We start from the raw sequence: 24,855 nt of genomic DNA on the forward strand, positions 1-24,855 counted from the left end.
TTCTGTAATCGACCCTTTTCTATCTCTTTCGAATGTTCTTGTGAGGTGCCTTCCATTTTATATTTGTCTTGAACACACAACCATCCTCCCACATTTTCCTTCCAATTGCCACTAGATTTCGAGAATCGTCGAGACCGGAATGTTCACGACCCTCAAATTTCATGTCAAGAGCTTCTAGCATTGCTCCAATATTCTTGTTTACGGGATAATTATAAAATTCGCGGAATAGTTTGCGAATATTAATCCATGGTGTAGAAAAATAGGCTGGGCGTTTCTTGAGATTACTGTGCTTGCATTGTTTTGTGATAAAGTCTCTAATATCAAACGGACCATCTATTACAATCAGTTAGTAAGACATCTCTTGAATGTATATATATATACATAAATTACCTGTTACAAACACAGCAGATTTTTTCTGAAATAATGACCATTTGCCAAGAAATTCTTGAAAATCATCGAGAACGTCAATAAAACAAGGGCTGTTATCCACTGTAGCCTTCATAACAGTTAGATATGTACAGTAAAAATTTAGTACAGACTTACTTGGTCAATGCCAGTCAATTCAAGGCAAAATTTTGTTAGCGTAGGATTGATTGTTGGTTTTACATAGGATCGATATTCATCTACCTATAATTGATTAACACGGATACAATTTGATATATTACATTACATTAGCTTACTATTTTAAAGGTGTTTGCATCCACTAGCACAACAGGGAACTCTATGATTTCATTAGGAAACTCGAAGCCACCGTTAACCTCGCACGTCGCCTCAACGTCAAAGAAAAGATAATAATCATACAGAGGCAGTTTTGTCTTGATGTCTTGTTTTCTGTTTAATATAAATAAGAAGATAAATAGATAAACACGACTAAATGGTTCATTACGTCTCTGGCAATTCAACCTTGACAGGTTCTAATGACTCATTTTTGTTGACATTCTGCTTGGTTGCCTTGCGCAAACGCTTCTTTAACTCTGGTTTGTGCCCACGCGAGTCGAGCCCGAGCTCTTCGAGCGCTTTTCTAAGACTATCAACTGTGGTTGGTTTTGGACTGTCTGACATTGCACTTTAAATAAAATAGTAATCTCTGAAGTGGTTATATTGTTTTTGTTTTATTATTTTTATTTTTATTATTGGCATTTAAAGAAAACCATTTTTGCCAAGTTGTGATCCCGATAAATCCTAAAATGGATGTATTTTCTCAACTCTGGTTAATATCCTTGGATGCAATTCTCTAATGCCATTTCATTCCACACGTCAATCTTCCAATCAACGGCAGCAGGATCGTGAACTAGAGACTGCATTCGAATTGGATGATTCAGATGACCGGTCTTTATTCAGCCATGACAGCGATGGGCACGGTGATGATGCATCTTTATTGTTGTCTGACCATGATGGCCAGACTCTACTCCCTGCCCATCATGCAAATGCATCAACCGCATCAGTATTTTCGTTTGAGACGATACCCATGATACCATTAACCCATAGTCAGATGCGAGCGCCTGAACTACAAAAGAAAGTGTCGATGCTAAATGGACTAGGTTTGGTAGTCGGCGCAATGATCGGGAGTGGGCTTTTTAGCTCGCCTGGTAAGAGAATATCTCTGTTGGATGAGATTTATTGCTAAATTTTGAATGGGTCCACATCGGTTACAGGTCCTATATTAGAAGCAATGCATGGCCCTGGTACGGCACTCATTGTGTGGCTAGTGTCTGGTCTGTTGGCACTCTCGGGTGCACTATGTTATGCAGAATTGGGTACTATGCTGCCTATGAATGGAGGTGAGGCTGTATACCTTGGACGTGCTTTTGGAAGCCTGGTGTCTTTTATGTTTGAGTTTGTCAGTATCATTGTTCAAAAGGTAACCACACGCCATACGGGTAATAATAAAGAAGGACTTACTTTTCTTTCTTTGCGTTGTAAATTTAGCCTGGAAGTCTTGCAATTGTCTGTATTGTGTTTGGTGAATATGTGTCGCGGATTATATTTCACGCCTACTTCTTTCAGATTCCACACGACTCTGATGCCGCCGTTGAGTTGGCAGATGCGGTTATTCCTATATACCTCCCGAAACTACTCGCTATATCTGCTCTTTTGATTGTCAGTTTGATCAATGGACTATCTATAAGAGCGGGAATTCTGGTTCAGGATGTACTGACTGTGGTAAAAGTGCTTACCGCTCTGGTGATTTCTATCACAGGTGTAGTTGTTTTGTCAAGGGGAACATATTGGTCCAGTAATGCCTTTCAAGGAGATCCTTTCAAAGATATTGATACCACAACATTTGGGCAATATGCTCTTGCACTGTACTCGGGTAAATATCAATAACCCTAAACACATCCCAAAACTGACTTGTACACAGGACTATGGGCATATGACGGTTGGAACAACCTCAACTATGTTTCTGGAGAGATGAAGAACCCTCATAAGGACCTTCCCCGTGTCATTATTTTTGGGATTCCTTTAGTTATTGTATGTTATTTGCTGGCAAATGTTGCTTATTTAGCTGCCTTGCGGCCAGAAGTGGTCATGCACACAAATACAGTGGCTATGGATTTTGGGAAAAAGGTGTTTGGGCCCGTGGGAGGAATATTATTTGCGGTTTGTGTTGCGTTGAGCTGTTTTGGTGTAAGTATATTTCAAGATTGAAACAAGCTTGCTAACTTTTTTCTCCTTGGGGCTATTAGACGGCCAATGCGAGCGTTTTTACTGGCGCACGCATTATATATGTATCTTCTAAACAGGGGCATTTACCGACATTCTTTGGAAAACTCAGCACTTGGACACAGACCCCCCTAATGGCTATTGTGCTGCAGGCTGTACTGACGAGCATAATGATTCTGCTCGGATCCTTCCGTGGTCTTGTCAACTTCTACTCGTTGTGTGCATGGATGTAAGGAGAAGCAAGTTAATCTGGGATCTTGAGATTTAATATGGATTTACAGTTTTTATTTCTTGGCCGTGTTATCTTTGCTTGTATTCCGTTACAAAGAGCCAGAACTAAAGAGACCGTATCGTGTTTGGCTAACAACACCCGTGCTTTTTTGCATTGTTGCTATGTTTCTGTGTACTATGCCATTTATTGAGGCACCTTTTGAGAGTCTTGCAGCAATTGGATTTGTAGTACTGGCAATTCCTATATGGTTACTGCAAGTCAAGTACAAGCAGAAATTGGCAGGATTGTGGGCAGGTAAAGTGTGGCATGGTAAAAACACTTGAGGGTTACTTAGATTATTTTCAGCCTTTTTAGATCGTGTCAGGGGCCGGCACCGAGGTTATAGTGGAATGGAGATGTCAGCAGCTGATGGACTATAGATTTTATTTTATTGTTTTTTTTTATAAAAAAACTTTTTGGTGTTGTCGATATTGTTTCCATCGCCATATAAAGAAGTACTTTTAATAGACTATATATTTATATAAGCTCGTATATCTTTGAGTATCGGTGGATTAAACATTGTATTCTCATCGAAAAACCTCCCTGTTGTATCCAGGCAAATTTGTGTGCAAATATTTGGTTTTTTTTGTTAAACTATGTTATAGAAAATCCTGTCGTACTAATGAAGCACTTTGAACAATCAATATTGCTGTCGTGTTGACATTTTCTTTATTTATTTATTTTTATTTATGAACGATAGCCAAGAGTACAAACATGTGTAACCAACATGTAGTATACTTCTCTCCTTGAGAATATATAGAATATCCTATTGTTGAATACTTCTTGAAATAGGATATTAAGACGGAAAAGTAGCTAAAAATGGAATAACGTTTTAGTATGTTTCACTAGACTCATCTTGCTGGCTCAAGAGCCTCTTGTGTGTCTGCATTGTTTCGTTGATCACTTTTTTAATCCAATAGTGCTCTGAGAGTGATAGGAGATGACTGCACCAAAGTTACACTATGAATAGTTTAATAAATAAAGAAACAGATCTTTTGGTATATTTTGTGCCTGTCTTGTATACACCCATTATCACATTTTTCTGTAAAATATCCCTGACTAAATACAGTACTACAGTTCATCGTTCCTCAGTAAGCCTTTTTTCTTTTCTTACAATGACCTGAAATGAACACTCCCTTTTGAAATGCATATCTATTACACTACTTTCTTCTATTACTTGTAAACCTTTATCTATCTTTTTCTTTCTTTCTTTCACCCGCATACATTCATTTTTATATACCCTACTTCCTATGCTCTGCAGACAATACTACAGTGCCAGGGATCTACCTCCTCTTCCGGGCACCCCGAAACCCAAAAGACTTCCAATCGAACCGGGCCAACTCAATAATATTACTTCTATTATCAACACACTTGAATGTACAGAGATAAAAAACCAACTCAATAGTGCTATAGAAGAAATTGCTGTCTTGTGGACACAAGAACATAATTTACTCTATAGCTCTCTTCAAAAGATGGAACAACAACACTCTACATTACAACGACTGATGAAAATACAAACAGAACGCTATGAAAAGGCTGTTCGTGAAATGCAATTCTACAGATCAAAACACGAAAGAATTTCGAGAGCATTTATGCACCTAAGACACCAACATCGAGAAGACCACTACAAGAAGATTAGAAGAAGAGGCTGTCAATCGCTTGATGATAGCATAATTGCTTACGATGGATGTCCCAAGTTATCCTCCAAATCTACTCAGGAAAAACAAGACAATCAATGTTTTTCATTATCATCTAATTACGGAAGTTTTGTCTTCAGTTCTAATACCTCAATCAATTCGTCTTACTCTTGCGAATCCAACTCTCGATCCAAATCCAAGACCCTCGAGAGTCATAAGAATAAAAATGATTTGGTTGATGACGATCACTTTGATATACTGTCCATTCTCTCGGACGATGCCAAACAATCTTCTCCAAACCAACCAAAACTTAACGAACCTGCTGACAATGAAATCCCAGATCAGAAAAAAGTCTCCCCTTCTTTATCTGACTCGGTTTGCGCGACAAAATTACCTCAATCTGATACACTGACATTTGCATGTGGAGAAGGTTTCTGGGAAAGTATTGCATTAAGAAAATATACAAAAGCTGAGATCAGTACCCTTATCAGGTAAGGCAAACCAAAATAATAATAGTAATAATAATAATAATGGATAATGGTTTTTTCTTTCTTGTTTTGGATGCATATACTTGCTTATTTATTTATTTAACTATAGTAATTATTTTCGTCGCGGTGGACTTCCTAATGTGGCTAATGTCTACCCAACAGTCCGGGACGTCAAGGAAGGCTACAGTTTAGTACACGCCCTAGTGGCCGTCAAGAATACACGCGCGCTCGAGCAAGTACTCGAGGCTGGTGCAAACACAAATGTATACCCTATGTCCTCAGTTCCTGAAGACCGGATATCTCCTCTGGTATTAGCAGCCAGTATTGGTTATTTAAACGGTGTCCGCTTGCTGGTCGAGCGAGGCAAAGCTGACATTATGCAAAGCGTTGGTCCCAACCAAGAAACAGCTTTGCATGCAGCAATCCGATGTGATTCGCTAGATATAATTATCTACCTCCTAAAGGTTTCCCGTTATGCTCTACTTGAAAAGCCAGACGAAGCTGGTGAGTAAATTTTGTCTTTTTTTTATTGTTGCCAGGATCTTTGTTCTCATAATCTCTCTTTAAATCCGTTGTCTTGTTTTGTGACATGATAGGTTCTACACCTCTTCATTATGCATGTATGTCCGGAAAGACACGTTTGGTAACCTTGTTGATCCGAGATTGCCGAGTCGATCCTAGTCCTCAGGACATCAAAGGAGAAACACCCCTACATTATGCTGTTCGTCATCAACGCCCCAAAGTAATCGCGCGACTAGTCGGCGAACTTGGGGTTTATCCCAATCCTTATATACTTAAGCAAGTCCCTACACCCCTTGATTTGGCCAGATCTGGCGGCCTCAAATCTATTTCAAGCTACCTCAAACAAAATGGTGCAAAGACTACAAAGGAAATGGAAAAGGCAATATCCGGTAATATTATCAGCAGCGGCAGCAGTAGCAGCAGTAGCAGCAGTGAGAGGAGCAAACCCAATTCAATCAAACAAAAGATTCTGTCAAATAAGCCATCGTTGGTATTGAAAAACAAATTTGGAGGCTTGCTTTCCGGATTATTATCTTAGTTATATTGCTTTGTTTCTTGTCTTGGTTTATTTATGACTTATGTAACATGTATATGTATATACATCCTATACTCCAGCTTATTATGCTGGACTTTTACATGGTTCGTGGCCCTTGAAGAATATCTTTGAGGTTGCCCTGTGCATCAGATGCTGCTCTTTCCCAATATTTTTGTGATTTCTCGAGCTGCTGGATAGACTCATCAGCACCTGCGACTGCATTTACATACTGAGACTTCATCTCAGAAAGTGGAGATTGGATGAACCTATTACTTTTACTTAATATCTTGTCATGTGCCAAAATTAGTAATTCTTACATTTTTCCTACTGGTTTGTATGTCTTTGTGTTTGAATCAAGAGCATCAAGTTCGCGACGTGTCAACTCGGCCATCTTGCGTTCTCTCTGCTTGGCTTGGATCTGACTCTTGACCTGGTTCACCTGTTGTGTACTGGAGATGTACTTTGCTTGGAGTTCCACAAAGACCTTTTTAATGGCATCATCGGCGACGGCAGACATGATGTAGATGAGCAAACGCTTTTTTTTTATATATAGTATATTTTTTTTCGACAGGTGTATTTTCTTTAGCCATTTTTGGAGACCCTTTTTGGGTTGCAGTCACGTGGTTTTAATAAGAAAAAAAAAAGCTCGAATGACTGGCATGAAATCCAAGTTTTATATGATTTTATCAATTCAAGGTTTAAATGCTTTCTGACGTTATCTGACTGCAGCTTAAGGATTAGAAATTAAAGAGACATATATTTCTGTCTATATAAAGAAGTGCTTTAGTTAAAAGAGTAAGGAAAAAAAGGAAAGCTAAATTTAGCAGAGATAACCTTTTGAGTAAAGGCACGTATCTACTCCTAATGTATTTTGTTATTTGGAAGAGTAGATGTTTCTCGAATCAACTAGGAGGCCAAAGATTACTAATATGGACTTCCTCTTTGTCATCGTTTTGTGCACAGACAGATAACGTAATCGACGTTAAAGACTTTACCCCTTGGTTTTTTTTTATATATTGAGAAAATAAAATAAAAATAAAAAGGTAATGTCGGCGAATGAATTAAGAAAGAATAAGCGTTGACATGTGCCGCACTTTCCTTTTCCTTACTTCTTCTTCTTCTTCTTTTTTGATCTCATGGAACTTCCAGACATTGGAAAGCAATGCACCTACGCTAGCTGCTCTCAGCTAGGTAAGAGCTACAACATTACTGTAACTTGATCTAATTGAGTCTTAGATTTTTTACCTTATACTTGCTATCATTGCAAGCACATTTACTGGTGAGTTTAAGAAAATCTAAATCTATACAATTGATTACTCATCCTCCATTAGCCAAGAACATTTCAAATTAGAGGATCATCAGTGCCCTAGCCTAAATGACCCTAGCTTGGATGTACGGTAAATACTATCTGTATGTACATAGTATTCGATATATTACTTATCATGTCCTTTATAAAGTGTTCCTACCTGTCCTATATGCGAGAAGCCTGTTTCTGTACCTAGAGGAGAGGATCCTAATATAAAGGTAATATAACTATATATATATGTGTGTGTGTGCTTGAGAATTTTCTATGATTTTTTTTTGGTGTACCTACATTTCGAGACTAACCCTTTATTACTATTGTTATTATTATGTGTATATAGGTTAATCAGCATATTCAAAATAACTGCGCCAGTCCAAAACCACTAGACAATACATGCAAACTCAAGGGCTGCAAGCAGAAATTATTGGTGCCAATGACCTGTTCCGATTGCAAGCTGTCATATTGTGTCAAGCATCGATTAGGGATTGATCACCAATGCCCAGGAAAACCAGCACCAACTTCCAGTCCTTCTGCCTTAGCTGCAATCCGGCGGGCAAATAAAGCAAAGCAATCAAAACCACATAGGACAAAAGCAGAAATAGAACAGAATAAACAAGAGATATCTCGGCTGCAAGCCAAGGCAAAAACAGGGGTAAAAAATAGAAGAATGTCAATATTAGTCGAACTCATTGTTTTTCTAATGGACACTGTTATTATTTATTTATTTTTCATATTATATATATATATATATCCATCAGCGCCTTGCGGAGAGTGAAGAGATTCGGCTGGCTACCCTCTTGTCGATGAAGGATCAGGGCAGCGACAAATGCATATTGAGCTAATCGAGAGGAAGGAACATATTTCTAGTAGAATGAAATTTGATCATGCTTGTCCCTCGCTTGTTCGGGATACAATCACTTGGCCTTGGTGCGTCAGGATCACCGGACGTACGGCTGTATTAGAGTCCATTCCGGGCACATGTTGTCGAATAACATCTGTATGATGCTGATGAGCAGAAGCATAAACTCCCAATCCAATATTCATATAAGCTGGCTGTTGAGTAATGCGTGATGGTGATAGTGGTTTTTGGGTTTGTTCTTCTGGTTGAGACCATAATGAGTACAAAAGTGCGTCTTCTTGTGTTGTGTCTGGTGTGGTTTGCCATTCTCGAGGATTTGACTTTGTGGTATTTGGAGTGGAACGTCTGGCCTGCAGATCGAGTAAGGGTGTGTATACTGGTGGTTGTCTGTACAGAAATGGGGTAGTGTTAGGATCTGTGTCGTGAGGAGATTTGGTCGATGTGGAGGTTGACCATGGATCAACAGAAAGGATATCAAGTGGATTCTTTGGCATAGGGTTTATATCATGTTTCCACAAAGAGGACACGGAAGTGGCATCAGTAGCAGTAGCAGTGGCAATAGTAGAGGGAGATGAGGCTAGGCTACGCGGTAGCACTTGAGTTGTATTGGGTTCTATATTTTTCATATAAAGTCCGTTTAGATCTGTTTGCCTGGATACCGGATTCGATCTGACGTCTTTTGTATTGATTGATATGGGAAATGGTGGGTAAATGATTGGATGGGATGTACGTCGTTCTTTGTCAGCAACTCTTTGAGCGTGTTTCTTGTCCGCCAAGGCTAGTGTTTGTTGAAGAGATATGGCAAATGATTCGATTTCAGGGATAATTATGTGGCTTAAAAGGTGTCGCAAATTTCTTGTGGATCTTTGGAACATAACTCGTGCATGACGAGCAAAACTCTGATTATTCTGTCCACAATTGGGCAAGTGAACTCTGATGGCCGCCATAATTGCGTGAGCTGCAAATGCATTAGAAAGAATTGTATGAGTTTGTTCTGCCATGGAACATGTTAATTGTGTAATGTTGGTTGCAACGGCTGTACATCTTTGCTGGACTACAGTGGCTGTTGACCCGCAGGGTGCCAGTACCGCCAACTCTATCATATTGTACACAAGATGCAAGTGGGCAACCATTGAATCGGGAGGTGGCTGGGTAGGTACGGCATTAGCGTGGGAGGGAAATGGAGTCCATTGAAGATGCAGTGGAAGAGCTCGTAGCCAGTGCAGCAATTCATTGTCGAACAAAAGTGCCTTTTGTTCGTTCTCGTATGTCTGAAGAATTGAAGTTTCGGTTATGTTGGGATCTAGTGCCCGTTCTCCAATCTTCATAAGCTGAATGTATGCTACAAATCCTTGAATAATCTCATGTTCATCTGCATCATCTCCAGGCTGCAGCATTGGTACGTCAATTTCGATGTCCTTTGCTAGAAGAGACCAAGGTTGGCTTCTGTGTATACTTTGAAGTTTGTCAAGACAGTAACATGCCCAGAACACTCGTTTGCGAAGTTCGTCTTCACCGTGTGAGTAGGTTCGCTTGTGTAGCCGAAGATCAAGACTCATACGATATGCCATTCCACTGTAAATCCATGATCTGCAGCCAGGGTCTCCTTTCTTTCCTTGCCGTGATGGTTCAAAAAGGGACAAAAGGCAGAGAGATATGATGGTACTTATATGTGGTCGATCGAGAATCTGGTCAAGCATTCGGCATGCTTGGTCATAGTAATCTTCTGGATCAACAGTCGAATCGTGAGAAAATCGTGCGCCGTGTGCATACATACTGTAGAGTAGACAGGATGTAATAAGTTGCCCTTGGCTTTCTAGCTGGTTGTAAAATTCGCGCTTGGGAATAATTGGTAGTATTGCATAGAAATGTCGAAAATAAAGATTGATGAGAGGATGTCGAATAGTCTGCCATAATATTTCTGATCCGGGCTCTTCGGTCTCATGCTGTGTTACCGGGCAGAAACGATCCGGAACATACCAGCCTTCCCGTCCTTCCCCAGGCCATGTCGTACCGAGTATTTCCAGCAATTGATTTGTCTTTAAAAAGCTTTCATTCCTCATTTCTAAATATTTTTGTTGAGCCAAGGAAATTTTTGGACCCTGTGGGCTACCGAGAGTGGGAGGTAATGATATATATCCAGGATTCTCTTGACTATTAGGTTTGGCCAAATCGAGATCAATTGAACCGTCTAATGAGAATGAACAAGGTATCTTTCGTGCTATATTAAACGCTAGCGTCAGAAAATCTTCTGCTGTTTATAACCTTCTTAAACTTACCTTTACACTATGGTCGTTACAAAGGTTAAAAATAAAATTATTGAGTGAGTGAGTGAGTGAGTGTGTGTGTTGGCATGACGAGAGAATAACAAACTATGAGCTGTATGTATCTATGGTTACCTGCATACATGGCTGTAGTCCATCGCACTAATCACTTGAATTAGAATCTCCATGACAATTATTGCCATCTACCTTGATCTTCTTTACTCGACATGTGTAACAGGCTCTATTGACTTTGAATCTCTTGGGATGTAGTTGGTCATTCGGGTACTCAGCTATACGCTTGAACTTCTTATCAATGCTCATAGTGTGTAAAGTAGTAAATATTTTTTTGTTTTCAAAGAAACAAGTATTATTGATTCTTCTTTTAAACTCCTAGAAGACGGGCAACAATATGATAATAAAATTTTAACAAATAAGAAAAAGAAAAAAGAAAAAAGAAAAAAGGGCCCTGAAGAGGAAAGGGACAATGATTGGTCCGGAAGAGTGAATTATGTAAGCTTCTGTGCTTCAATCTTTATTATAATAATATTAATATTTGAGTGTAGATAAATTGGGTGACAATACCAGTTGTTCCAGGTACTCGAATGCCTAAAATAAGATCAATATTTCGTTCCAGAAATATGTTTATAATTTGTCAGACCTTGGATTTTTTTGAACCCTCTTTTATTGGATACTGCGCAATCTTTACCATTGCAATGTGTGTTTGGTTTTTTTGGATTTGGATAGCCGAGCACGCTTGGAAATCGCTTGGTCAGGCCATATTAACACTGCAAATTCGAGTAACTAGAAGTGTGAACCAACACTGACTATTAATAAAGACAGAGTCCTTATTAATTGCTTTTTGGTTGATTTGAAAATACTTGGACTTAATGAAGAACAATTCCTCTGCCTGTATGATATCAAAACAACTAATCTAAAATGTTCTTTTATTATTATATTTTTAGTCCATGCTTTGTATTTAAAAAACCAATATACTTCCAAATATACGCCAAAGAACCATTTGCTAGTGTGAGTGTGTACTACTGATGACGCAGAAATGTTCTCTCCCCCAAACTTGTTAAATAGTGAATTGGCTTTATATTTATACTACTACTACTACTACTACTACTATTATTATTATTATTGTTGTTGTTGCTTGGATCCAACCAAAAATAAAATAAATAATAATAATACACATTACGTGCGTTTTGAGATTTGAGTTTTGTTCAATTTGAATCTCAATATCTCTTTTCTTTCTTCCTTTCTCTCTCTCTCTCTCTGTATCTTTTTCTTTTACTGTACATTCTTTTTCTTCTTCTTCTCTTATGTTCGTACGTCCAATGCCTTGTACAAATGACATGACTAGCGTCATCTCCCCACTTCCTATCAAAGCTTGTCTAGCAATATCATTCGAATATCCTTTATCGTGCTCTGAACCGTTAGTATTTATATATAAATGACAACAACAGAAATAAAAAATAAAATAAAATGATGCTAACATTTTATTTAGATCAAATGAAGAAGCAGCGCATGCCGAGTTGTTTTCCATTATGGCCCAGCACAATTACAGTTACCAACGAAATAACTGCATGACTTCTCCTGTTTCTCGCACCATCAATCCTATGCCCAATGACACCTTGTTTTGTACTGTCCATGCGGCTACAATAGCAACTGTGCGCGCCGTGACTGCTGCTCATCGAGGACAAGATTGTGTTGCCCCAGAGCGAGGCTTTGTCTTGCCAGCTGATACTTGTGTACCCATGGGAAAGACACGTTCTTACAGTACAAATTCTGGAGAGATGGCCACTGTATATTAACTCACTCCATTGTAAAAACAAAACAAAACATACTTATTTTTCTCTTTGATGTATATTGTAATACTCTTCTATCTTAGTTTCCCTTAATTTTCTCTTTGTCTATAGGCTTTAACCTCTTCTTCTTCTTATTTTTATTATTCCTCTTCTTATTTCTATTATTCTTCTTATTGTGTACATGCAGATATCTTCTTATAAAAACATTAATTTTATACATCTTTACATATTTACATATTTACATATCAATATCTTCCTATATAAGAAACAAAGCAAACCACTTTAAGGTAAATCTCTTTAGTGCGATTTAAATACATTGCAGATCCAAGCTTCCAATTATGTCAATTAAATCATACTGTTTGTGTGTGTGTGTGTATTTTGTATTTTTTAAAAAAAAAATTATAATGAAATTACAAAAAAGCAGATCCCAAGCTGGGAACTCAAGGCCATAAATAGAGAGATATTATTGTTTATATGATCGTAAATCTTAGGGGACATGATCTGCTTATAAAGAATAAAGACGGCAAGTTCTTTAAGATAGTTTCTAGCTTTGTGGCCACTCTTACTACACTCCTAAAAACTTCTTTGTCGAGTGTCCTCTTGTTTGGCAGGTTTAGACTATAATATTTCCCAAGTGCATAACACCGTACCCCACTCGACTAGCCAACAATCCTTAGCGCCTTTTATGCTCCATCCTTTTCTCCCTCATTTCGCCCCAATATATTGACTCATATCATGTTTTGGATGGCATGCTTGCCGCGGCTTGGAAGACATACTGGAGAGCAATTCTTGATGATGTGGCTTTTGTTCCTACCAATTTAGTTGCTTCCGTGAACACATAGCTACAAATTTACTTTCAATACTCTAGTCTCATAGACTACTCATTTCCTTCTTCTACTTCTTCTACCTTTTCTTGCAATATGTCTTCGTCGCTCTCGATACTATCTGTATGTTTTCTCTCTCCTCGTACTTATTAGCTTACTGCCTTAACCCCCACACTTTGTGTGCCCATCAATATCTTCCTAAACATCTACCTCTCCATTATAGGAAGTAATACCTGGTTTTTTTTTCTTTGGGAAATTTAATAAAGTTTCGTCTCATATAATATATATATATAGTCATGCACCAGTATATTGTCCCTTTACTCTTCACATCAATTGATAAAGCCATCAATGTATATATTGCAGTATTATTTACATTAATAATAATAATGAGCTTAAAGGCTAGCTTTACAATACTCTTTCAGTAATTAATACAACTGGCTGCAGTATTAGTTAAAGCTTTAAGAATGGCAATGATAATTGTGAAGAGCTTCTGTTAGCAACTAACCGATCGAGCTGGTGCAACAAAGTCATATGTTACACTTCTGATACATAGTTTTCGATAAGAAAAAGAGAAGAAAAAAAAAAGACCAATTGGGCAAGAAAATATGTTCCTGTGACAATATCAATCGATATACACTTTTTACTAGAAGTAATGCTATAACCGTCCCTTAAAAATTGGCTGTAAAAGAATCAAATGTATAGCATTTATTTAATGGATGAGTCCATAGGCAAACTTTGTATATATTTCCTGTTTTTTTTGGGGGGGAGTCTATTTTACAGACTGGCTACTAAAAGCTTCTTGTTCACTAAGCTTTACTTACACATATTTCAAAAGAATAAATAATATTAATGTAATTAAATTTTTAGTTGTCTACTATACGCTACACACATGTACATATAAATATTTGTGTTTCTTGAACAGTTCATGTTTTCCGTACTTCTAACAAAACTCTTTTTTTTTGGCTTTGTTTCTTTGCTATTAAGGCCTCTTTCAGAACAAATTGAAGTATAACAGGAAGCAAAGAGGCTTTTAAACAACATCGAATTCATAAAACAAATATTTCATTATTTAAAAAAAGAAATTAACTGTATACGTTTTTCTTTCCTTTGTTAGATCTAATCCACAAAAGCTTACATCTAGTTATTGATTGTTGCTCTACGTACTTTCCGGAAAAGCCTTGCACCGACCAAAGAAGAAGGTTTGCAGGTTTTTACCAAATTATAAATGTGTAGCATATGATAAACATGCGAGTATTAGCTTATCGATCTAATATTAAAAAAATATTTTTATATTATAAATATATGTGCACACATTGATATTTGAAACAAAAAAAAATAATCTCAAAATTTAGTAATAAATTATATTTATTTATATGCACCGGTAATTTTATTGTGCAATGCTTCTTCTGTTCTTGTAGTATATCCTTCATTTTCACCTTGCACCAATATACCGCAAACAACAGGTATTTTTATACTAGCATACACAAACTCGTGCAAAATCGACTTGTTTTATTTCTCGAGAATTACAAGATTGGTTAGAAAGTTTGATTTTCACTTTATAGCCAGCATTGACTACCAAAACCTCGAAATATGCTGTTTATAAACAGGAATCCGAATACATAATCCAATTTGTCTTTGTGCAATAAACTATTAAAAATATTCGACTTTCTAGAGTCGCTTTTCTCGATTTGTATTCCCCCCGGCTCTCAATATTCTAGTCTTGATACCTGCTTTGTGTTTGTCTGGCTTGATTATTTAAATCAATTATGATGTAATCGTGATCCAGAACCAAGAATTGTATTTAAATCAAAGTCCTTATACAAGTCAACAAACCTGCCTTGTATTATTCTATTGAAAATACCTTTCTTTATCAATAAAAAGATGTTTTACCCATTCCGACTATCTGGATTTTATAGTCTAGGTCAAATGAAGTATATATGTGCCCACAAGCATAAATGGTTAGGTTTGACCAGGAAATGCCATGTATTCGGTAAAAAGGTATTTTGTACTTCATTATTACTATTATTATTCTTTAAAGCGAACAACATTTTGGATCATTTCATTTGGTCATAGCATGCTTTATACGTCAATAAAATATCATTAACAAAAAAAAGCTATTTTCCAATTATATTTCTGTACCCCATCATATTAGTAGTTTAGTTTCTTTTCTTAAAATATTTATACTGTTGATTTATATATATATTTTATGAGATGCTTCCAACAAATGCTTATAAAGTATAATAAATGTCTTGCTGGGAATTTTAACGGCATGTATGCCCATATACATACGCGTGTTTGTATCTGTGTTTGTCATTGTGTGTGTGCGTTCTTACACCCAATTTGTCTCTCCATCTTTCTTTGGTACACAAAAGACGTTCGGGCAATGCTTCAATCTGCATTTTAAACTACCCTACATAAACGGAAATTGTGCTTTTTTTTCGGGTTCCAGGCCATAGAAAGATGACGTAATTGATGGAGAGGTGCAAATGACTTCCTTTTCATTTTTTTTTTGTTTATAGGGATATGACTTCCTTTTCATGTTTTTTTTGTTTTTGTTTTTTATTTATTTATTAAGTGACCGACATTGAGTTTAAAACCTATATAAAATAATTTGATGATTGGAAATTAGCAAGCGTTTCTTTTACACTATTTATTCATTTTTTTTTGTATTAAAAAAATATAGCATAATCAAATACGTTAAAAAATGAATGTCATATTCTTTCCGCCTTGAAGTAGCCTTCATTTGATGAGCCAAAAAAAGAAGACTGCTCAAATACTTCAATAACACATCATGAAGATACAAATATATATATATCTTGATATTTTATCAAAATCCTGGTTATTTATTATATATATATACAACCCAGAAATCACTCTCGTATATATAATATTAGAGGTAAAAAGGAAATAAAGGAAGAAATAAATAAGACAATATTGAAACATCAAAACCAAAGGACAACTTTGCTTTATACTTTAAGAAACTTTAATATTCGAGAACAGAACAGAATAGAATAGAAGAAGAATAGAAGTAGAAGCAGAAGCAGATAAAAAAATATATTATTTAAGAAATATAGATATACTTATATATATATATTTATATATTTATATATTTATATATTTATATATCGAACAAAATAGCACTCCCGCTTTGATGGAATTTTTCCGATCTATATCTTTTAATTTTTTATTTTTTATTTATTTCTTGCATTCTTTAGATGTGACTTTTACGAATACCGTGGTAAAATTGTTGGCACGGTAAGTTAAAAGGATACAAGATAGTTCTTTTGTTTCTTGTTTAAACAAAGCATCAAAAACTAAATTCTTGGCAAAAACCATAATGAAAAATACAGGATTTCGAAAACACCTTTTCAAATGCTTGGCTACAAAGCGCGACAATCCACACAGTCCCTCTCTGTGATGGATAACCTTAGAAGGTACACGAACATGTATAATATCTATATTCTTATTCTTCTTTAAAGACCAAAAAAAAAGAATATATATATATATCTTACTACAAGGGTGAAGATAAGGAGAAAATAAAGAAGAATAAAACCCACAGAATCGATTGCTTGCTTGACTAAACTCATAAAGCTTTACAAAAGATAATGTTTTATGGATCTCTATCATTTGTACTAATGAATCTTATGTATACAGGAGTAAAGAAGGAAGGAAACCAAAGAAAAACAAGGGAAATTGGCTGGGCGTAGTCCATGTGTGTCAGGTTAGTTTTTAGCTCTCTACAATAGAGGGTTTATTATTACTATTGTTATTTAATGAATAAGGAGAAGGATTGTTGTCTTTAGTCTACTCACCTTTTGTATGCATTGAAAACGATCAAAAACCTCCTTAAATTTGAAACACTTTTTTCCTCTCTTTTCTTTACTCATTAAAAATCTATTTTCATTCGTCGCTTATTCATTTCTCCAAAATTCACAAGCCTCTTTATTTATTTGCCAATCACAGCTCAGTCGACTTTGGCCTACAACTTTGGCCGACACCCCTTGCCTTGGATTCCCCGCCCTTCCATCCAGATGTGTGCCGTGGTCATCGGCAACTAATGGGCCTGCCAGAGAATTCCTAATGAGATGGTCCCATCATTGTCTTTTTTTTTTTTAAAAAAATGACATTGATATAAATGGAGATTCCGGTATGTCAGTTGTCCATCGATTCAACATGTGTACACACGCGTTCACACATTTTTCTTCTTTTCTCTCTTGGAAATAGTTGTGGTAAAGGCAAAGGGGCCCTTTTTTGATTCTGGCAGGCACATAAACACACATGGAAGACCCGCTTCTTAGCTAGCGTATAATGCGCGGGGGAGGGACGCGTCTTAAATATGACGAGGATGACTTGTTGAAAATGGGGCAGGTCCTTGAGTTGAGGATATTATATCGAAAAAATGTAGCGATGATTAACCTCAGACGAATTTATCATAACGCATAAAAGATAGACCTCATCCATGGTTCACATATTCCTATCGTGTTTTGTTGTGCGATATAAATACAAGCTGAGCACAAGGAGGAACCAACTTAAATCGAGAAATAAATCAATAAAAAATAAATAAAAAAAATTGTACGAAAGTCAATGATCTCTCTTGTATATCCTTGGGTGAAAATAGAAAAATCCTTTTACAGCTACCTTTAAGAACACAAGCAAACGGGCCATTTGGACTCGTATACAAAATGTCTGAAATAATAATAAATTATAGCAAGACAAATATATTAAAAATTGTATATGTAATAATTTTAGGACCACTTTGATTGTAAAAAAAAACACAAGTTATATTCCACTATTTCGTTTTAAAGTATTCTATCGAGTGAATATTGAATAATGAAGTCCAGGTTAACAGATTTAAAAGGCTCTCGAATACTAACAGAAGAATCAACTCGAACACTAAAATACACTCAATTAATTACCAATTCTTATTTCAGTATATATATATATATGTATTTCTCACCTTTGCAACAATCAATCAGAAAATCCCATACTTTGTTTGTATTAAGATGTGAATTTGAATACTAACATTCCAGGTCTCGGATTTCTGAGACACCCAATTCAGGTACGGGAAACATACAGTTGGGATTTAGAACACCGAATAGATTTTTTAAAATGAGCAACGTGGACCATACTATAACGGCTTTTTGAGAGAATTGAATTCTTAGCCATTAAAATTTAATTCTAAAAAAAAAATTGGTTAGGCTGAATTGAATGCATTTCAGATTATGTGGATATTTTGGCTTATAAGAGCAATGGTGTCATTAATGACAACAGCAATAATAATGATACCAACACTACTATTCATTGTAATTGTAATTGTAATTTGTAATGTATATAGATTATAAATGTAAAAGTATCCAGAATCTAGGCTTAACAGTTAAAAAAAAAGCCTAAACTTTGTCCACATATTTCTCACAGTATCCCAAATTGAAAGACATGCTCATGCTTTTGTTGACTGCTATTACTAAACCGGGGCCTCTTGTGGCCGTGGCCTACTGATTGACGATGTGCGCATGAGTGTACAACCAGTACGGTAACTTTAACCCAGCAATTTCAGCCTTTCTTTATTAATTTTAGTTTTTCTCTCTCTATCAAACACAGCCTCTTATTGCTAATATCCATTCCATTCATTTAGTCTTACTCTTTTTTTTTCTATTCTTCTTCCTTATTTTTTATTTTCATTTTTGGTGTACATGAAACATCAGCTCTCAACCTCCATTGAGATATGATTTCCCAACACACAAACCAACCTACGCTCCTTACTCTTCATGATGCAATTACCGACTCGCCTGTTTATCGCACAAATGTACACCATTATGATGAACAACTTGATCATTTAGAGAAATGGCTCGATTCTCTTTCACGCCATTTAAAACTTTATACCGAAAAAATTAACAGTAATGCCAAAAGAAAAACCTTTGAAATGAAACCTAGATTACTCAAAGAAAATGAAATGAAATAAACTGGAATCTCTCTCTGATCATCTTTACTCATTAGAGCTAAACCTCGAGACCGACATAGTTTGTCAACGTGTTGTGCCCGTTGGTATCGAAAGTGCCCTAATAGGTAAATATTTTTATATAAAGATCTATTAAATTTAATATAAGCTGCAAACCAAACCAAACCAAACCAAGCCAAGCCAAAAAAAAAACCCCCTTACATACTGAATAGACCCTGATGTGACTATGCCTATTTTGAAGACTTTTGCCAATGCACTTAAGGCTGGATTATCATTCAAGTCAAAACTTGTAAGCCATGTTAGATAATTCGGATTATTAAACACACACACACACACTAGCTGACTAATTATCCTCATTTTTGTATAGGTATCTGACCTCGAGGAAAATCTTGTCCAGCCTTTGCAACAATTTATGAAAACGCATTTAAAGGACTTCAAGGTTGGGTATACCGGATAAACGATTGACAGCTTAGTAATATGTTTTACATCATCTTTTACTAGGCCTTTAGAAAGCAGCATGAAAAGGCTCTCGAACAATACGAGATCCAGCTCTCTCGACACGCTACCCAAGGAAAAAATAAAGAGCCATCAGCACTCCGTGAAGAAGCCTTTCGGTTGTACGAAGCCCGTAAGGCGTATATCCACATGTCTGGCGAGCATGTGGTTCGGATAATTAAATTCCGGTCACTGCTGGAACACTGCTTGGTTGAACGTTTTTCCGCTGCCACAACAGCTCACAAGGAATTTGATGTTGACCGTCAGATGTGGGATAACTTAGACACAATACTTGTTTCATGGCGACAGTGGCTTGTAGACGATAAGAGAACGTGTATTTACCAGCTAAAGAAGCATGAGCTGGCAAGAGAGAAACTTGAAATGGAATACCTCAGTGAAATCGAACCTTTTCGCCAGCTTGAATATTATGGAGATTCTGAAGTTACATTGGCTACACAGGAGAAGCACGCTACACAGGCTCCTCCGAGCCTCAGCGACGATCACCAATCTAGCTCCAAGTGGGGCTACCTATTTGTACGCAGTTCTACTCACAGCACCTGGACACGCAAATGGTTCTTCTTACACAATGGATACATTGGATTCTGCTCGACGTCCATCAAGAACAAGGAGGGCAATACAGTTACTTTGGATGAACGAATTCCTGTATTAATGTGCACGATACAACCTCTTAAAGATGCAGATCGCCGTTTCTGTTTTGAGATCAGCTGTCAAAAGTATGGAAGTATAAAAACAAGTACTCATACTGGTCTTCACATCATTATGGCTAACACAGTTTTTTTTTCTTTAAAAAAAAGGATTACGTATATTGCCCAGGCTGAAAGGAAACAAGATGTGCAAAGTTGGATTGATGCCTTTGAAACCAGTAGGTCGGTACTTATACGAAGAAACTCTATCCCTCCTCGTCGAGCTTCTTCAGATGGAAGTCATCGCTCTATTACAAGTCAAAGCGACTCCGATTCAATGCCTTCTCGATCGCCTGGAGTTGTGAGTGCAAAGTCCCGATCTACCACTGAAGTGACAACACCCATCGACATTCCTGCCATTTTGAGTACCACTCCTACAAGCCCTCTGTCTAGTATTCCGGGATTCACACACATCCAAGGAATACAGTCCATCTCACCTTTCAACAGTATTCTGAAGAGCCCAAAGAAAATGAGCTTGGATAAAATTGGCACTTCCAATGTCTCTCTTGTCATGTTATCGACCTCATTTGAATTTGAATACATCTCTCTTTCAGAATCCATATCATTAACTCCTCTTCTAGTCTGGGGTGCTGCTTCTTCACAAATCAGAATGACAAATTCACTCACAAATCAGCTTTTTCCACTGTGGGGTATTCCATGGACAATTGCATTTATGACTGTTCAGTTCTTATCTAATACTGACACATCTTCGGCTCCATCATCAAAATTGCTTACAGAAAAGGAAGTGATTTGGCCAATTAGACCAAAAGATGTTGTTGAGACTAGAAAGGTAAATATTGTTGACTATGCTCCTCAATTGGAAGTACACAATCAAGGTTTGAGAAGCCTTTTTAGTGGTGTGGCAGAATCAGAAGTGGTTTTGGATGGTGAGTACAACAATATCAAAATATTTGAACTTTGTTTATTTTTTTTTGCAACAACAACCAAAAAAAAAGAGTGATTTTTCTAATAGCAATTTCTAGTATTTGTCTGTTCTTTAAGAAAAAAGCCTACAGAGAGCGACTTTAAATCTCCCACAAGTCCTACCTCACCGGTGGTTAATAGTCTTCTTTCACAAATTACGACTGCGTACCAATCGTCCTCCTCAGAACTCGGGTTTGCTTATACTGGACGTGCATTTGTTACTCAAGAAACCTTTTGGTTTTACAGTACTATACTAATGACCTGTATACATACAGTAAGTTAAATATCTCTCTTTTTTTTAAATGTCTTTGATTAGATATATTTACCAGAACAAAATTATTTAGGTTGCAGTCCGCTTACAAGACATCAAAGAAGTTCGGGTCGTCAAGGATTTAGTTTTATCTTCTGAAGAAGATAATCAAAACGGATTCTCGTGTTGTGCATTGGTTATTGAACTTGTTGATGAAACTAAAGGTCCTGTAACATTTAGTTCAATTGTGAGTGACATTGATTCTATTGCGAATAAATTGAGATTTATGGTGTCCAATGCAAAGGCCAAGGTAAATATATATGCGGTTAAAGTATTAATATTTTCATTTTTGATAAATGTTTACTAAAAAAAAAGCAATTGAAACTTTATGTTGTAAATCTTAGTCTACTGATCTCAACAAACTTTACCAAGAAATTCAAAGGATTTCAGAGACAAACTCTGGAAAGGTCTTTCAAGAAAATATGGTATCCTCTGATCGTTCAACATACAACATATTCGGGGCGGAAACTACAAGCTTACCAGCACCGATTGCCGCTTCAGAATCGAAGAGCAGAACCGGAAATATTCGCAATGGGATTAATAGTCTTCGAAGCAAACAAAGTGAGGCTCTAGGTACAACCCTTTCGCTGACCAAGAAAGTCTTGAAGAGGGATCGATCGACAAAGGCTCCAAACACACTTACAGTAGAAACCAAAAAGCCAATACCTCCCCCAGTTGATCCTGATGCGTTACCCCCATCTATTAAAACACCTACAAGTCCTTGCTCTTGCGAATGCTCCGATCATCTTGATCGCCTTGAATCTGAGTGCGAGTTCCCGATTTCTGCCAAGCGGTTATTCGAACTTATGTTTTCTGACAAGTACAACGGTGCTCCAACAGATGGCGGTGTTTGGAAAGCAAAGAATGAATCTGTGGATGGCCATGATCTACGCGTGACAAATTGGGGACAAGAAGACGACAAGACGACGAGAACATTGAAATATATCATGCCTGTAACAAACCCGATCGTCAGACTAAAGGAGGCAGAGGTCGTCGAGAACCAGGTCATCATCAAGCAGGATCCTTATTTGTGTTATGTAGTCCAGATATCCACAAAGACAGCAGCATTACCTTATGCGGATGCATTCATTCCTTCAGTGCGTTACTGTATTACTTGGGTTGGACCATCCAAATGTAAACTTGCATGTTATATGGGTGTCGCGTGGGTTAAGAGCGTTATGCTTAGAAGCGTTATTACCCGTGCTGCTCTCAAAGCTATGGGAGAAAGTGTGTGTCTATTCGTGGATATTTTGCGGGAGGAAGCAGATAAAGTTGCTGAGCGAGTCGACGAGGAACGTCGAGTGATATTTAGCGGGAATGTTGACTGTGCCCCGGTAGAGGATGTTGATGAAGCTGACGACAGCCAAGGATTAGAGGAGTCTGTCGAAAATGAAGATAGAAAAGATTTTTCAAATTTCTCTTATACAAGTGGTATTTCCAAGACAGATTTCCACACAAACTACACAGACGACGAAGAAAACGAGGACCCGCCTAGACAATCAACAGAAAACAGACGGATCGATGATCACCAAACTCATTCTAACATGGTAACTTCTTCCGGTTGCACATCCTCTCCTGCACTCCCACCGCCACGCAACTCTATTTTGGTCTCCAGGTCTACTGTAGAAAAGCCAAAAACCAAATCATCTGTTAAATTACGGCGCAAGGCAAAGAAAGACGAATTTACAGCAGGCTGGGGATCTAAAGTACCTTTGCTTTCAATGGTAGCACTCGTGTCTGGGGCTCTATTATTGTGGATCTGGCTTAGTCGAATTAGAGCAAATGTACAGCCGGAAGTTATAGAAGTTGGGACGAATAACTCAATGAAAACAAACAATCGAAGTATAAGAGTTATTTCAAAGGCTGTGTATTTAAAGGACCTTGAGACTGGCGTTTTGGAAAATCACATGTTACCCCCTTATTCAAAGGCTGAAAGGTAATTTGTGTTTACATGTTAACAAAAGCAAGATAAATGTCGTCTTATATATATATTATTTTAGCTTCCAAAAATTCCTCAAACAAAAACGCACAGATGATATATCTACTGTGCAGCATCAGTGGTTTTCCGGAAAGAACTATAAGATGGCAATTGAACTGGACTCTAGCCGCGAACGTATTGCTGTAATGAGACATGATGTACTTACCATTTTTAGAATGCTCAACAAGGTCGATACCCAACTCCTTGAGAATGAGTATATGAACTGGCTAATGGATAATCGGCAGAAATGTAAAAAACAGTCTTCTAATGCCTATGATCTTGTCCAGTGCGATCATATCGACGCACAACTCCTTGAATTCAACGAATAATCTATACATTCTAATATTTACTTTCATTCAATTACTATTTATCTTCTTTTCAATTAATTAACTTTCTCGTTTTAGAGTGAAAATCCTATTTGTCTTTCCTGTTAAATATATTATCGTCTACTTTAATCAGCATTGATTTCCCTTATAATATTCAAAAATAATATTTCTAGCATATAGGGTATATTATATAGCTTACTATATATTGTTTGTATATGATAGAAATATGCTTTTGAACTTCCCGAGTCAACTCAAACCTACTGTTTTTTCTCTTGGTTTACAAAATCAAAAGGCTTAATATACAGTAGGTAATCCCAGAGATGTGATCCTTTTAGAAAGAGAGATTTAGTCTTTTTTTTTTTAGATTCTTGATAACCTTTAATACAAAATATTTATTTTTATGTATTTTTGTGTGTACAATTTTTGTTGCAAAGGCCTTTATATAATACAGCAGCTTGGTATTGGTTTAATGCTAAATTACAATATAGGATTAATGAATTTCTCATTGAAAATAGTTTATGAGCTAATAGATAGCAAATTACAGTCAACAATTGCATTTACGTAGAATTAAAAAATTAGACAATTTACTGATTAGACTACAAGTGTCCCTTTAAATAGTCCATCAAATATTGCCAGAAAAAAGTACGACTACTACAATGCATCAACTTTCTGCGTTTCTAAATGAAAAAAAAAAAATAACACAAATTCGCAATAGACTGTCTACAATTCTAGTAACCAAAGTCACTCTTTTGAGATATCCTCAGCCAATTATTCCTGCCTTGATATACGTTTTGAACATTTATATCCAAATTCCTGAGAAACAACAACCACAATCACAGCGGCAGCAACAACAGCCTATAGAATCAAGACTGTTTACGCTGTTTCCCTGGCCTGATCTTAAATAGAGATTTATTAAATTAGGCGGTGAAAACTTTAAGTAGCTATTCGAGAAAAATACAATGAAAATACAAGACGAGTATTTGCTCA

General features: G+C 36.8%; 8 protein-coding genes across 8 annotated transcripts; 4 read left to right on the plus strand and 4 right to left on the minus strand.

Annotated features, from left to right (window-relative positions):
* Positions 1 to 19: 19 nt before the first annotated feature.
* On the minus strand, positions 20 to 1,062 carry PHYBLDRAFT_71965 (hypothetical protein; the record flags this gene model as incomplete). The annotated part of the gene is made up of 5 exons (XM_018442572.1): positions 20 to 335; positions 393 to 496; positions 544 to 627; positions 681 to 831; positions 887 to 1,062. The coding sequence occupies 5 exons, from the start codon at positions 1,060 to 1,062 to the stop codon at positions 20 to 22; spliced, it is 831 nt and encodes a 276-aa protein (XP_018293312.1).
* Positions 1,063 to 1,492: 430 nt separating this feature from the next.
* On the plus strand, positions 1,493 to 3,219 carry PHYBLDRAFT_110985 (hypothetical protein; the record flags this gene model as incomplete). The annotated part of the gene is made up of 6 exons (XM_018428189.1): positions 1,493 to 1,589; positions 1,656 to 1,861; positions 1,930 to 2,314; positions 2,363 to 2,628; positions 2,688 to 2,893; positions 2,946 to 3,219. The coding sequence occupies 6 exons, from the start codon at positions 1,493 to 1,495 to the stop codon at positions 3,217 to 3,219; spliced, it is 1,434 nt and encodes a 477-aa protein (XP_018293313.1).
* Positions 3,220 to 6,118: 2,899 nt separating this feature from the next.
* Positions 6,119 to 6,653, minus strand: PHYBLDRAFT_132574 (hypothetical protein). Its single transcript, XM_018429504.1, has 2 exons — positions 6,435 to 6,653; positions 6,119 to 6,383 (listed from the first exon to the last, which is right to left on the minus strand). Exons 1-2 carry the CDS (start codon positions 6,632 to 6,634, stop codon positions 6,215 to 6,217), a joined length of 369 nt encoding a protein of 122 aa, XP_018293314.1. The 5' UTR covers positions 6,635 to 6,653; the 3' UTR covers positions 6,119 to 6,214.
* A 597-nt stretch (positions 6,654 to 7,250) lies between these two features.
* On the plus strand, positions 7,251 to 7,928 carry PHYBLDRAFT_7454 (hypothetical protein; the record flags this gene model as incomplete). The annotated part of the gene is made up of 5 exons (XM_018443022.1): positions 7,251 to 7,308; positions 7,348 to 7,396; positions 7,449 to 7,514; positions 7,575 to 7,641; positions 7,761 to 7,928. Coding segments are annotated over 5 exons (408 nt in total), but the record flags the coding sequence as incomplete, so codon positions are not given.
* Positions 7,929 to 8,302: 374 nt separating this feature from the next.
* Positions 8,303 to 10,864, minus strand: PHYBLDRAFT_143534 (Zn(2)-C6 fungal-specific transcription factor; the record flags this gene model as incomplete). The annotated part of the gene is made up of 3 exons (XM_018431002.1): positions 8,303 to 10,500; positions 10,559 to 10,565; positions 10,751 to 10,864. The coding sequence occupies 3 exons, from the start codon at positions 10,862 to 10,864 to the stop codon at positions 8,303 to 8,305; spliced, it is 2,319 nt and encodes a 772-aa protein (XP_018293316.1).
* Positions 10,865 to 11,865: 1,001 nt separating this feature from the next.
* PHYBLDRAFT_143535 (hypothetical protein) lies at positions 11,866 to 13,193 on the plus strand (the record flags this gene model as incomplete). The annotated part of the gene is made up of 3 exons (XM_018431003.1): positions 11,866 to 11,978; positions 12,051 to 12,348; positions 13,029 to 13,193. The coding sequence occupies 3 exons, from the start codon at positions 11,866 to 11,868 to the stop codon at positions 13,191 to 13,193; spliced, it is 576 nt and encodes a 191-aa protein (XP_018293317.1).
* Positions 13,194 to 16,370: 3,177 nt separating this feature from the next.
* PHYBLDRAFT_71959 (hypothetical protein) lies at positions 16,371 to 17,062 on the minus strand (the record flags this gene model as incomplete). Its single annotated transcript, XM_018442571.1, has 2 exons — positions 16,371 to 16,646; positions 16,988 to 17,062. 2 exons carry the CDS (start codon positions 17,060 to 17,062, stop codon positions 16,371 to 16,373), a joined length of 351 nt encoding a protein of 116 aa, XP_018293318.1.
* A 1,835-nt stretch (positions 17,063 to 18,897) lies between these two features.
* Positions 18,898 to 23,871, plus strand: PHYBLDRAFT_143536 (hypothetical protein; the record flags this gene model as incomplete). Its single annotated transcript, XM_018431004.1, has 9 exons — positions 18,898 to 19,069; positions 19,170 to 19,238; positions 19,344 to 19,420; positions 19,499 to 19,570; positions 19,633 to 21,217; positions 21,314 to 21,528; positions 21,599 to 21,814; positions 21,909 to 23,500; positions 23,565 to 23,871. 9 exons carry the CDS (start codon positions 18,898 to 18,900, stop codon positions 23,869 to 23,871), a joined length of 4,305 nt encoding a protein of 1,434 aa, XP_018293319.1.
* Positions 23,872 to 24,855: the final 984 nt, after the last annotated feature.

The sequence above is a fragment of the Phycomyces blakesleeanus genome (genome assembly GCF_001638985.1).
Source record: "Phycomyces blakesleeanus NRRL 1555(-) unplaced genomic scaffold PHYBLscaffold_7, whole genome shotgun sequence".
NCBI lineage: Eukaryota > Fungi > Mucoromycota > Mucoromycetes > Mucorales > Phycomycetaceae > Phycomyces > Phycomyces blakesleeanus.